The following is a 15180-nucleotide window of genomic DNA, read 5'->3' as shown; positions in this document are numbered from 1 at the left end:
CTCCCATTCTTTTTTGATTAGGGTTTGGACACTTGGATTTATTGGAAACACCCTACGTTTCTTTTGTCCTAAGCCTCCAAACATTATGTCCTGGATTGATTTATCCGGACGGGGGTCTTCCATCCCCATGGTGGATCTTACGGCTTTTACCAGACCCTCCACCTCGTCTAGGGGAAAGCAGTGACGTCCTCCTTTTTCTTCACCCCAGGATGAAGCTGAGGAGTCTGAGGCATCTGAATCTAGTTCCCCTGAAGTAGAGGAATCAGATTTAGAGTCTATGGGTTCTTTTTTTATTTTTCTCCCTGGGAGATAGTTGAAAAGGCATTCTGAACTTCGGATCTGATAGCGGACCTCAGTTCAGAAGCGAAATCCGGAGTTTCCTCAAATACTATTTTGTGTATGCATGACCTACACAGCTTTTTATCCCATGATTCTGATAGGGCTCTGTTACAAGTGGGGCAACACCGGTTTCTCATATTCCCCGACTAGTTCTTTCCCTATTAAGGGAATAGAAGGAACCCCATTACAAGGATGAACTTTCTCGGCGTTCACTCACCATTAGAGGAAAAGAAGGTATCGGTTCTGGAGGGGGGACTGGATCCTGGACCGAGGGATCCGTGGACGGAGACTTGTTCGCTGTAGTTGATCTGCTGCGCTGCGTGGAACAAATACTGGAACAGCTACTCCTCTCCTTGGGACCATCTTGTTTATGATGCCGGTTTTGTTGCTTTTGCTTAAGCTGCTGCTGCTCTTGGTGCTGCTCATTGCTGTCTTCCATATTCATGAGGACTGCATGCAGCAAAAGCCATCTGCATCTTTCCCCTTTTCAAATCTGCCGCCCTGCAGCTCAACTTCTGGTCCCACCCCCCTCCACCTGCGTCACTGTGGCCGAGGGAGCACTACTGCGCATGCGCCCGCCCGGGACCCGAAAGTTCCGCTCTACTTCCGGAGCGGCGGCCATCTTGGTGCACTCCGGGGAGTCCTGGGAGCATCATACCCCTTTCCGGAGAGGTGGCTGTGCTCCCCCTGAAGGACCCAGCAGTCCCAGCGGTGGCGGCCCCAGGCACCAACTCAGCCGCGGCAGGAGCCTCCTCGCTGCCGGACCCGACTGGCCGGCCCTGGCTTTATCTGGATGGCGTCTTCGTGCAGGTACCACACTGCAGGTTCCCAGTCAGGGACAGGAAACCAACTGATGCGAGGGAGAGGTTCGGCCATTTTATCTGTAGGTTTCCTGTCCCTGAAGGGCCGATCCCCTCTCTCTCTGTGGTGCTGTCATGGAGACTGAGAAAGATTAATATGGGCAAAAGAACACAGACATTGGACAGAGTAAGATTGGAAAAAAGTGTTATGGACATACAAATTCAAGTTTGAGGTGTTTGGATCACACAGAAGAACATTTGTGAGAAGCAGAACAACTGAAAAAATGCTGGAAAAGTGTCTGACGCTATCTGCCAAGCATGGTGGAGGTAATGTGATGGTCTGGGGTTGCTTTGGTGCTGGTAAAGTGAGAGATTTGTACAAGGTAATAGGGATATTGAATAAGGAAGGCTATCACTCCATTTTGCAATGCCACGGCATACCCTGTGGACAGCGCTTAATTGGAGCCAATTTCATGCTACAACAGGACAGTGACCCAAAGCACACCTCCAAATTGTGCAAGAAATATTTAGGGAAGAAGTACGCAGCTGGTATTCTATCTGTAATGGAGTGGCCAGCACAGTCACCAGATCTCAACCCCATTGAACTGTTGTGGGAGTGGCTTGACAGTATGGTAAGCAAAAAGTGCCCATCAAGCCAAACCAACTTGTGGGAGTGGCTTCTGGAAGCATGGGGTGAAATTTCTGCAAATTACCTCAGCAAATTAACTGCTAGAATGCCAAAGGTCTGCAATGCTGTAATTGCTGCAAAGGGAGCATTCTTTAACGGAAGCAAAGTTTGAAGGAGAAAATTATTATTTCAAATAAAAATCTTTTTTTCGAACCTTGTCCATGTCTGGACTACATTTTAAATTCATTTGGCAACTCATTTGATTAATAAAAGTATGAGTTTTCATGGAAAACACAAAATTGTCTGGGTGACCCTAAACTTTTGAACTGTAGTGTAGATCACACATAATACCGCCATAGTGTTCTCATATAATACCGCCATATACTTCTCACATAATACCGCCATATAGGTCACGCATAATACCGTCATATAGATCACACACAATACCACCATGTAGATCACACATAAAACCACCATATAATTCTCACATAATACTGCCACATAGATCACACATAATCCCACTATATAGTTCTCATATAATACAGTCATATAGTTTTTACATTATTCCACCATACTGATCAAACATAATACCACCATACAGATCACACATAATACTTGGCGGCATCAAGTGTGGTCTATATGGCAGTACTATGTAAAAAATATATATGGCGGCATCATGAGTGATCTATATGGCAGTATTATGTAATAAATATATATGGCGATAAAATGTGTGGTCTTTATGGGAGTATTATGTGATAAATAGATATGGCGGCATTATGTGTGATCCATATGGCAGTGTGCTGGTCTGTGGGAGGTCACAGAGAGATATATGGTGGAGGGAGCAGGGTGACAGGAACACAGAGTATTTCAGGAGAGCAATGTGCTGGTCTATCCTGAAAGATGAGAAAAAAAGGTTAGATTATACTCACTTGGGCGGGCGGTCCCATGGGCATCGCGGTCCGGTCCCTCCCATCTTCTTACGATGACGTCCTCTTCTTGTCTTCACGCCGCAGCTCCGGTGCAGGCGTCCTTTGTCTGCCCTGTTGAGGGCAGAGCAAAGTACTGCAGTGCGCAGGCGCCAGGAAAGGTCAGAGAAGCTCCCAGCCGTCCCAGAAAAGGCGCATCTATTAGAACTGGGCAGCCCAGAGAGGCGTGCCCAGTTCACTGCTAATGTGGCTGTAATGTTAGAGATAGGGTCGGCGGCGGTCTGTTATCTCCTATGACCATGGGGTGCTGTGTCGTGCTGCTACTGTTAAAACAAGATGTCAGCCCCCGGTGCCTTCTTTAAACTCATATACCACACGAAATATGTTTCACATGCATTCAAAACTTGGTTATAACAGCATGTTATGCTACACTACATTGATTTATTAATGATCTTCTACAAACGCGGTACCTTCCCTTTAAGGGTACAAAAATTAAAAGTTTCAAAATTGCCAAATTTTTGCCAAATTTCCATTTTTTTTCATACATAAACGCAAATTATATCAAAGAAATTTTACCACTAACATGAAGTACAATATATCACGAAAAAACTGTCTCAGAATCAGTGGGATCCGTTGAAGCGTTCTAGAGCTATAACTTCATAAAGTGACAGTGTTCAGAATTGTAAAAATTGGCTTAGTCATTAAAGGGAACCTGTCACCACGTTTTTGGAAGATGGGATAAAAATAGCGTTAAATAGGGGCAGAGGTGGGCATTACATTAGTGTGTTTGTTATGCGTTTATTACCCACCTAAGTTGCCGAAATACCTTTGCAAAGTCTCCGTTTTCGCCTGTCAATCAGGCTGGTCTGGTCAAAAGGGCGTGTTGTCTTCCCCCAGATTTTGCGTAGTTTTCCGTTGGTGGCGTAGTGGTGTGCGCATGCCCAAGGTCCCGAATCCTCTGCCATGGGATTTAAAAGAGCGCGCTGTTCGTTTTCATTGGTGATCGGTGGGCGCGGCCATCTTCCTTTGGCCGCGCGTGCGCAGAAGCGGCGCTCTGCTGGCCGCGGCTTCAGGAAAATGGCCGCGGGATGCCGCGCGTGCGCAGATGGAGATCGCGGCGGCCATTTTCCTGAAGCCACGGCCAGCAGAGCGCCGCTTCTGCGCACGCGCGGCCAAAGGAAGATGGCCGCGCCCACCGATCACCAATGAAAACGAACAGCGCGCTCTTTTAAATCCCCTGGCAGAGGATTCGGGACCTTGAGCATGCGCACACCACTACGCCACCAACGGAAAACTACGCAAAATCTGGGGAAAGACAACACGCCCTTTTGACCAGACCAGCCTGATTGACAGGCGAAAACGGAGACTTTGCAAAGGTATTTCGGCAACTTAGGTGGGTAATAAACGCATAACAAACACACTAATGTAATGCCCACCTCTGCCCCTATTTAACGCTATTTTTATCCCATCTTCCAAAAACGTGGTGACAGGTTCCCTTTAAGCAACAAATTGGCTCTTTCACTAATGGGTTAATGTACTAGGGTAGAATAGGAAGGTTAAAATAAATCTAAGTCTCTGCAGTGTTATGCATACAACATACATATGCAAAGACGTGTGTGTATGTGTGTTACATATACATACACACAGCTCTGCTACACGCCCATATGTAGACATACACAGCTGTGCTACATGCACATAGAGACATAGACACACACTATGCATTATCACATCCTGGAGTTCTTGTTTGGGCCCAGAACAAAGGCTGCACGAGATGAGCATTTCTAGGACCTTCCACTTGATTAACCCAAGCACCTTTCAAGTCATATAATCAGTCCCATGGCCTGAGGGGTCCTGGAATTACAGTATTGGTGCAGAAGGTCCTGCAGCTGCTCTCCTCCTGCAGCCTCCATTCACTCCCAGAAGTTTCCTCTCCTGCTCGCACTGATCACATAGACCAGTGTCATCAGACAGGAGGAGAGACAGCAGCTCTCTCTGTGATGGGGAAAGTTGCAGTGTCAGCGGTTTCTTCTATTACAGGAAGCTGCCTCTGGACTAAAAGATACTTTTTAACGAGAGTTTTAAAAATGTGTCTTAAGCTGCTTTCACACTAGCGTCGGTACGGGCCCGTCGCAGTGCGTCGGGCCGACGTACCAACGCATGCTGTGAAAGAAAAGCACATTGTAAGGTCCGGGGAGGAGGGGGCGGAATTTCGAAAATGGCGGACTAGACACACAAAAGTTACATGTAACTTTTTTTGTGCCGGCGGTCCGCCAAAACACGACGCATGACGGTTGCGACGTGTGGCCATATGTCGCAATGTGTCGGTAATGTAAGTCTATGGGGAAAAAATGCATCCTGCAGACAACTTTGCAGAATGCGTTTTTTCTCCTAAACGACGCATTGCGACGTCCGCCGAAAAGCGCTAGTGTGAAAGTAGCCTTAGGCTACTTTCACACTAGCATTGTTAGCGGTATGTCGCAATGCATCGTTTAGGAGAAAAAAAGCATTCTGCAAAGTTGTCTGCAGGATGCGTTTTTTCCCCATAGACTAACATTAGCGACACATTGTGACGTATGGCCACACGTCGCAACCGTCGTGCGACGGTTGCGTCGTGTTTTGGCGGACCGTCGGCACAAAAAAAGTTACATGTAACGTTTTTTTTGCGCGTCGTGTCCGCCATTTTTGACCGCGCATGCGCGGCCAAAACTCCACCCCTTCCTCCCCGGACCTTACAATGGGGCAGCGGAAGCGTCGTAAGACTGCTTCCGCTGCCCACGTCGGGCATCACTTTCACAACGTGCGTCGGGACGTCGCTAGTGTGAAAGAAGCCTTATAGTCCAAAAAATACGTTAATCTCACTTTGCCTAGCAGTTTCCATAACTGCCTGAGAAGTTCGTGTATCATGGGCAGCTGTGGTGGGAACCAATTGGAGGTTGTTGTTTATTTTACTTTTTTTTTTATTGACGATAGAACAGTAAGTCCCATAAAAATACTCCCAAATGATAAATGCACAATCAGATTAGCATTTACAGTTCTAATATTAAAGAGTAACTGTAATTTAAATTTTTATTTAAAGGATCAATAGTACACAGGAAAATACGTATATACTCGAGTATAAGCTGAGGCACCTACTTTTGCCACGGAAAACTAGGTAAGCTTATTGACTCAAGTATAAGCCGGGTATGCATTGTCCCCTCATCCCTGTCCTGCTCTGCGTGGCTTCCCCCGTTGCTATCCTGCTATGCACGGTGCCCCCATCCTGCCCTGGTATGCGTGGCTCACCCCCATCTTGTCTTGGTATGCGTGGCTCCTCGCCCGTCCTGTCCTGGTATGCATGGCTCCTCCCCCGTCCTGGTATGCATGGCTCCTCCCCTGTCCTGTCATGCAAGGCTCCTCCCCCATCCTGTCCTGGTATGCATGGCTCCTCCCCGTCCAGTCATGCATGGCTCCTCCCCAGTCCTGTCCTGGTATACGTGACCCCTCCCCAGTCCTGTCCTGGTATGCGTGACTCCTCCCCAGTCCTGTCCTGCGTGGTTCCTCCCCAGTCCTGTCGGCTCCTCCCCAGTCCTGTCATGCGTGGCTCGCCCCCTGTCTCATCGTTGTATGCACTGCTCCCCCAGGCCCGTCGTTGCATGCATGACTCCCCCGGTCCCGTCATTTTATGTATGGCTCCCCGTCCCGTCGTTGTATGAGTGGCTCCCCCACGTCCCAGTATGCATGCTTTCTATTATGAAAAAAACCCAACATCCTACTCACCCTACTCCGCAGCATCTTGTTATGGCTTCCAGCAGCTCTTCCTGTGCTTAGCGATCACGTGGTGCTCCACGCCTATGGGAGTGGAGACGTGTGCATATTCATTACCTTAATGAGCGGTGCCACGTGATCGCTCAGCACAGGAAGAGCTGCAAGCGCTGGGACCAACGAGATGCTGCGACGACTCGGAGGAGGGAGAGTATGATGTCTACTGGAAGCCAGCGGCTGCAGCTGTCACTGTGCGCTATAAGAGAAATGAATATTAATTTCTCTTTAGCAGCGGCACAGTTACAGCCACAGCCACTGGCTCCTGTTGCTGCCCCTCCCCCGCCAGCTCTGGATAATGACTCGTGTATAAGCCGAAGAGATCGTTTTCAGTACAAAAAATAAGTGGAAAAACTCAGCTTATACGATAAGAAACTTTGCAATATACAGTACCTTATCAGAGAAATCTGCTTCGTTATCCACCAGTACTGTTTATTCGTTATCAAAATTCTCAATTCTGGGGTAAAATCTGCATTTAGTGAACACAGACTTTCCTATTACAGAAATAGGGGATGACAGTTGGTGCTGATAAGATTCTATGCAGACTTGGAAAAGAGAAGGAGGAGCTTTGCCTCTAGCTCCTCCCACCTCCTTAGAATTTCATAAGTAGTAACTCCTATCTCAATAATGTAGAAAATCTGTCTTCACCGAATACAGATTTTACGTGGGAGTTGAGAATTTTGAAAATGAATAATCATTCCTGGGGAAAAAGCAGATTTCTCTGCTACTATATATCACAAAGTTTCTTATTTACTTATTTGTGCACTATTGATTTAGCAAACACAAATTAAAAAGGCGGATATTGCATATTGCTGAAACAATTCCACTTTATATACATGCCCCTTGCATACACCGCAAGGATCGGCAGGCACACAGGGAACGCACTTACTTCTGCGGTGAGCGGAGGTCTACTTCGTTTTTTAATCTCACATTTTCTCGTACACATTCAATATTCTCATTTCTCAGCTTCTGGTTTTCCTTTAACATAAGAAAATAGGACAACGTGAGTACAACAGGTAGCATACTTGTAGATTGTGAGCCCTCGCGGGCAGGGTCCTCACTCCTCCTGTACCAGTTATGACTTGTATTGTTCAAGACTATTGTACTTGTTTTTATTATGTATACCCCTCCTCACTTGTAAAGCGCCATGGAATAAATGGCGCTATAACAATAAATAATAATAATAATAATAATACTAGCACTACCCTGTAGAAAAGGATAGCAGCTACGACTTCCTAATGCAGGAACATTGTCTTTAATTAACACTGGGACAGAAATGGCACTTTGTATTCATATTCCCTGAACGCAATACACGTCCCCTATCTGGGGAGGCAAACAAAGCTTTGCAGTTAGTTCAGAAAGTCATTAAGGGAATGTACTAATTGCTTTTCCGTGTTTTTTTCACATGGCTAGATATTTTGTGGCCAAGTGAAATTACAATGTGCAGGTATCAGCAAAATAGATGATAATTTTCTTCACTTGACTAAATAAAACAAGGCATATTAAATGTGAAATAAGAAGGTCTGAGTTTTCAAGTAAATCCACAGCAATGAATATTTGACTCTTTAGGGACTCTGCCAAAGGAGTCTTGGTGGTCGGATCAGCTTAGCCATCACAACACGAGTCTGATTAAATTTGATTAGAATTAAAGGAGTGGTCCACTACAATGTATATTGTGCACATTGATGTAAACCTTTCAAATAAGTCTTTTTCCAAATACCTTATGTTGACATATTTGCCTCTGAGTGGCGCTATCGCTGCTCGCTCAGTCCCAATCACGTGATTCCTGGCTGCAGCCACCGCTGACATCTGGGGATGTCACGTCAACTTCCGGACTCTGGAAGTCAACCTTGCATCCCTGAAGCATTTCACGCACTCCCCCGGATTGATAAGGCTGTGGGCAGTGTTTCACCGCACGTCACAACCCAGTATCTAGCGTGCGCTGTAGAAGCTTGCCCTTCCAGAAGTTGACGTGGCGTGACCGAAAGTCAGCGGTGGCTGCGGCCGGGGGTCATGTGATCGCGACTGAGTGAGCAGCAACAGCGCCGCTCAGAGGAAAATGTGTCAACATACGGTATTTGCAAGAAGACTTGGAAATGTTTAAAATTGATGTGTACAAACAATATGTATTGTAGTGGACACCCCTTTAATGCTCTTCTAAAAAAAAAAAAAAAAGCATAGTCTAAGTGACATGGTCTGGAAGGTACAATGCAGCACAGCTTATTTTCAAAATTAATGTCCCTTAAGTCTGAATGAAGAACAATATTTAACCCCTCCTCACATTTGGATGCAGTCTAATAATGGTAATCATAAAATAAGAGACATCCTTGAAAGATGTTGGTACCTTTTAATTAAAGACCCCATCTTAAAGAATTTGTTACCGAAAAAACCTGGTATACCCTTTAAGAGGGGTCACACCATAAGAAATGTAATAGTGCCCAGCAACCTAAAAAACCCACAGATTTCACTTGTGAGTTTACAAAAGTTGTCTCCAAAAATGTATCTCCGGGCGTAAACAAACGTGGATCGAGGAATTGCTATACATGCAACATTTTACAACATGGGGCTTGGTCGATCACTTCATATAGTACGGGTGAGGTCTCAACATCTGTCTTGCAACAGTGGCTATTTGCTTATGTAATCACATGTTGTTGCACAACACAAAAATCAGTTTCCTTCAGCATAGCTTTATTGCGGCATATGTTATTAAAGCCAGGCCAGGGAGGTGGCTTGTCAGTGCCTGCTGAGAGCATGCGCCGGCAAGCCTCCAGCACTGCCTGTCAGATCGCTGATCTGACACACTGTTATGCAAAGTGTCAGATCAGCGATCTGATAATACCGTATATAGTGATGTCCCACCCTGGGACAATGTAGAAAAGTGAAAAAAAAAAATCACACTGTGTAAAAATATATATAAAAAAATTCCTAAATAAATAAAAAAAAAAGTTCCAATAAATACATTTCTTTATGTAAATAATAATAAAAAACAATAAAAGTACACATATTTAGTATCGGCACGTCCGTAACGACCCGGCCTATAAAACTGTCCCACTGGTGAACCCCTTCAGTGAACACCGTAAAAAAATAAATAAAAAATGAAGTAAAAAACAACGCTTTATCATCATACCACCAAACAAAAAGTGGAATAACACGCGATCAAAAAGACGGAAATAAATAAACATCGTATCGCCGAAAAGTCATCTTGTCCCGCAAAAAACGAGCCGCCGTACAACGTCATCAGCGAAAAAAAAAGTTATAGCCCTCAGAATAAAGCGATGCAAAAATAATAATTTTTTATATAAAATAGTTTTTATTGTATAAAAGCGCCATAACATAAAAACAGATATAAATGAGGTATCGCTGTAATTCCCGAAGAGTAAAACTGCTTTATCAATTTTACCAAACGCGGAACGGTAGAAACGCTGGGGGGGGGGGGGGGGGGGGGCTAAAAGACCTTTTTTTGTGGGAAAAAAAAATATTTGTTTGCACGGCTCTGCGTTATAAACTTTAGTGAAACACTTTGGGGGTACAAAGTTCTCACAACACATCTAGATAAGTTCCTTTGGGGGTCTAGTTTCCAGTATGGGGTCACTTGTGGGGGGTTTCTACTGTTTAGGCACATCAGGGGCTCTGCAAATGCAACGCGACGCCCACAGACCATTCAATCAAAGTCTGCATTCCAAAACGGCGCTCCTTCCCTTCCGAGCTCTGCCATGCACCCAAACGGTCATTTTTGTGAAAAAAATATGATTTTTTATTTTTACGGCTCTACATTATAAACTTCTGTGAAGCACTTGGGGGTTTAAAGTGCTCACCACCCATCTAGATAAGTTCCTTAGGGGGTCTACTTTCCAAAATGGTGTCACTTGTCGGGAGTTTCCACTGTTTAGGCACATCAGGGGCTCTCCAAACGCGACATGGTGCTGACCGATCTCAATTCAAGCCAATTTTGCATTGAAAAGTCAAATGGTACTCCTTTCCTTCCCAGCTCTGCCATGCACCCAAACAGTGGTTTACCCCCACATATGGGGTATCAGCGTACTCAGGACAAATTGCACAACAACTTTTGGTGTCCAATTTCTCTTGTTACCCTTGGGAAAATAAATTTGGAGTGAAAAGATAATTTTTGTGTAAAAATATTTTTTATTTTTACGGCTCTGCATTATAAACTTCTGTGAAACACGCGGTGGGTCAAAGTGCTCACCACACATCTAGATAAGTTCCTTACTGAGTCTACTTTCCAAAATGGTGTCACTTTTAGGGGTTTCCACTGGTTAGGCACATCAGGGGCTCTCCAAACGCGACATGGCGTCCGATCTCAATTCCAGCAAATTTTGCATTGAAAAGTCAAATGGCGCTCCTTCCCTTCCGAGCTCTGCCATGCGCCCAAACAGTGGTTTACCCCCACATATGGGGTATCGGAGTACTCAGGACAAATTGTACAAAAGCTTTTGGGGTCCTATTTCTCCTATTACCCTTGGTAAATTACAAACAAATTGGATGTGAAGTAATTTTTTTGTGAAAAAAAGTTAAATGTTCATTTTTTTAAAACATTCCAAAAATTCCTGTGAAGCACCTGAAGGGTTAATAAACTTCTTAAATGTGATTTTGAGCACCGTGAGGGGTGCCGTTTTTAGAATGGTGTCACTTTTTGCTATTTTCTATCATATAGACCCCTCAAAGTGACTTGAAATGTGATGAAGGCCCTAAAAAAAATGGTGTTGTAAAAATGAGAAGTCGCTGGTCAACTTTTAACCCTTATAACTCCCTAACAAAAAAAAATGTTGATTCCAAAATTGTATTGATGTAAAGTAGACATGTGGGAAATGTTACTTATTAAGTATTTTGTGCAACATATCCCTGTGATTTAAGGGCATGAAAATTCAAATTTGGAAAACTGAAATTTTCGCCAAATTTCCGTTTTTCTCACAAATAAACGCAAGTAATATCAAAGACGTTTTACCACTATCATGAAGTGCAATATGTCACGAGAAAACAATGTCAGAATCACCGGGATCTGTTGAAGCGTTCCAGAGTTATAACCTCATAAAGGGACAGTGGTCAGAATTGTAAAAATTGGCCCGGTCAATAACGTGCAAACCACCCGTGGGGGTTAAGGGCTTAAACAAGAAGGAATCTTTTTGGATATTTCGGTTACAAACCCTGTGCCCGGATGGTCTGAACGATGTGATGAGAAAGTTTAGAGATATCATACCTATTAACATAGCGACTTCGTCTATTATATTATTTTTTTATTTTTCCTGCTGTCATAATTGTTCGCACCAAGAATCAGTTGTCAGATCTTCTGCGATTGTTGTTTTTTTGTGGGTTTTTTTTGGCTTTATAATAGGATTACCTTTCACTAGAGTACAACTTTTTATGATATGTGCTTCACATTTACATATAAATTCCTTTTTCCTCTTAGTGAATTACGGTATATACTTTATCCACCTGTGCTAAAGAGTTAAACTAATTAAGAGGAGTAAGCAAATTACGTGGAGTATTGGAGCTAGTAGCAAACACCCCTCTCTTTCCCTTTGTAAAAAGGGTTCATAAAGACATGGTTATTGTTTCAGTATAGATGTATATTTTACCTGATGAAGGCTTTTTTTCAAGCCAAAATGCATTGTTTTTACATTTAGAATACATTTTTTTTAAATAAGCCGATCTATCACACGTTATAATTTTCGGGAGAGTCGGCACCAGACTGAATTTCTGCTTCTTTTCATATTGAAAATGAAGTGTGGGAATGGAGATTTGCGCAAAATGAATTAGTAAGATCACCATCTTCTCAGATAGTCTCCTAAAAATATATGAAATGGTGATGCTCAGGTTGAGAGCGCCACTGCCAGACCGATTTGCACAGACTACTGCATGAGCCCTCACAAGCTACTCAATGAGACATGATTCCCAACATTCACTTTACTCACATAAAGGATAAATGGAGAGAAGTTTCTAGTTACCAGGTGATTTCATGAGTATCCTGCAGTTCACACATCACACAACATTAGCTCGCCGGGGAGCTTTTGCTTCCAGTACTAAAGTAAACTTACCGTATATACTCGAGTATAAGCCGAGATTTTCAGCCCAAATTTTTGGGCTGAAAGTGCCCCTCTCGGCTTATACTCGAGTCACGGTCGGCGGCAGGGTCTGCGGGTGAGAGGGCGCTGAGGCATACTTACCTGCTTCCGGGGCTCCTGGCGCTGTCCCTGCTGTGCCACGGTCTCCGGGTGCCGCAGCTCTTCCCCTGTTCAGCTGTCACGTGGGACCGCTCATTAGAGAAATGAATATGGACTCCACTCCCATAGGGGTGGAGCCACATATTCATTTCTCTAATGAGCGGTAACGGTGACCGCTGATAGAGGAAGAGGCTGCGGCACCGAAGACCAGCTGTCCGGGGGAGGGAGCGGGACGCCGGGAGCAGGTAAGTATTACATATTCACCTGTCCGCGTTCCACACGCCGGGCGCCGCACCATCTTCCCGGCATCTCTCCGCACTGACTGTGCAGGTCAGAGGGCGCGATGACGCATATAGTGCGCGCGCCGCCCTCTGCCTGATCAGTCAGTGCAGAGAGACGCCGGGACGGGACGCTGAGGAGCTGCAAGCAAGAGAGGTGAGTATGTCATTTTTTTTTATTGCAGCAGCAGCAGCAATGGCACAGCTTTCTATGGTACATCTATGGGGCAATAATGAACGGTGCAGAGCACTATATGGCACAGCTATGGGGCAATAATGAACGGTGCAGAGCACTATATGGCACAGCTATGGGGCAATAATGAACGGTGCAGAGCACTATATGGCACAGCTTTCTATGGTACAGCTATGGGGCAATAATGAACGGTGCAGAGCACTATATGGCACAGCTATGAGGCAATAATGAACGGTGCAGAGCACTATATGGCGCAGCTATGGGGCAATAATGAACGGTGCAGAGCACTATATGGCACAGCTATGGGGAAATAATGAACGGTGCAGAGCACTATATGGCACAGCTATGGGGCAATAATGAACGGTGCAGAGCACTATATGGCACAACTTTCTATGGTACAGCTATGGGGCAATAATGAACGGTGCAGAGCACTATATGGCACAGCTATGGGGCAATAATGAACGGTGCAGAGCACTATATGGCGCAGCTATGGGGCAATAATGAACGGTGCAGAGCACTATATGGCACAGCTATGGGGCAATAATGAACGGTGCAGAGCACTATATGGCACAGCTATGGGGCAATAATGAACGGTGCAGAGCACTATATGGAACAGCTTTCTATGGTACAGCTATGGGGCAATAATGAACGGTGCAGAGCACTATATGGCACAGCTTTCTATGGCACAGCTATGGAGCAATAATGAACGGTATGGAGCATCTATTTTTATTTTTGAAATTCACCGGTAGCTGCTGCATTTTCCCCCCTAGGCTTATACTCGAGTCAATAAGTTTTCCCAGTTTTTTTGTGGCAAAATTAGGGGGGTCGGCTTATACTCGGGTCGGCTTATACTCGAGTATATACGGTATTACTAGAACAGGTTCAGAAATGAATACCTCTGAAAAAGTGCACAGATGGAGTAAAGAATGGAAACAACTGCCTGAAGGGAACATTGTCACACAAAGGAAAAGAGGCTCCCGTCCACTACTACAAGAAGAATGGAACACAATCCAATGCGGGGGGAAAAAAGATGGCCTAACTGATTTGCACTTAACTTCTCTGGCTTTGTGACACAAATGTTTGTAGCTGATGAGATACTTTATGGTCTTTATGTTTTCATCTTACTCTCATAGTTGTTTGTTCTAAAATGTCCTTCTGCCGATCATTTCTGCCTCTCTCCTATCAGAAGAGTGTTCAAAGGCTTTCATCTTCCCGTCTAACATTGGAAAATAATAGAATACCAATAAATTAAAAGGTCTAAACCTTCCATTTAAAAAAGTCCCTATTTTGGAAAGAGGCGAGCACATCTCAGACAGATGTCTGTTAGACAGTGTGTACAAGTAACACTGAAATGAAGATTAGCCAATACAAAATTTAAATTCACTTTTTCTGCTCCAGATGTTGGAACGAGAGGCAAAGTCACCACTGCTATAAAAGACACAATTGTTTTCTAAATGTGGAAATTGTGGATAGGGAGGGCAGACATGTCATATAGATCTGTATTATCAGCAATGCACATTTCACACTTACAACCATATACACACCCAACAACAACCAGCATAAAGTTATTAAGAAGGTAATAGCACTTGTGAACCAAGTTAAAATTGACTCAATGAGCTTAGGTGGTGATTTTACCAAAGAGCAATGACGTCCTCGTCTCACTCCTGATCCTTAGCAGCTACGTTCTACAAACATGAAATACATGATGTATGGAGCTTACATCGCAACTGCGAATGAACATGGTTTCCCCTTTCACTTCCACCCTAATAAACTTTACACCACAAACCTACCTACCTAAAATCTTCCCCACCTCAATTAGAATATCATCACGGTCTGACTATGCTCCCACCGCTGAAACAAATTAGTTCTCCCTTCTATATTTTTAACACCCTAAGTATGACACCTTAACAGCTCTTTCTGATTACTTTCAAAAAATGATAACCAGTGAAAAATGGGCATTTACTGTACACTGCACAATTGCCACAAACATCATCCTGTGTAAACAGGACCTGTACTGCCAAGAACGATGGCACCCAATG

General features: G+C 44.4%; 1 protein-coding gene across 2 annotated transcripts in view; it reads right to left on the bottom strand.

Annotated features, from left to right (window-relative positions):
• OBI1 (ORC ubiquitin ligase 1) overlaps positions 1-15180 on the bottom strand; it is an 81856-nt gene that overhangs the window by 26476 nt on the left and 40200 nt on the right. For both annotated transcript variants that reach the window (XM_077297187.1, XM_077297189.1), the window contains exon 5: positions 7381-7469. In XM_077297187.1, coding sequence (XP_077153302.1) covers positions 7381-7469 — 89 coding nt within the window. The remainder of the gene's footprint in view (positions 1-7380; positions 7470-15180) is intronic.

This window comes from Ranitomeya variabilis, chromosome 3 (assembly GCF_051348905.1).
Source record: "Ranitomeya variabilis isolate aRanVar5 chromosome 3, aRanVar5.hap1, whole genome shotgun sequence".
Taxonomy (NCBI): Eukaryota; Metazoa; Chordata; class Amphibia; order Anura; family Dendrobatidae; genus Ranitomeya; species Ranitomeya variabilis.
The sequence above is the reverse complement of the archived record's forward strand: the minus strand, read 5'-3'. Positions and strand labels throughout refer to the sequence as shown.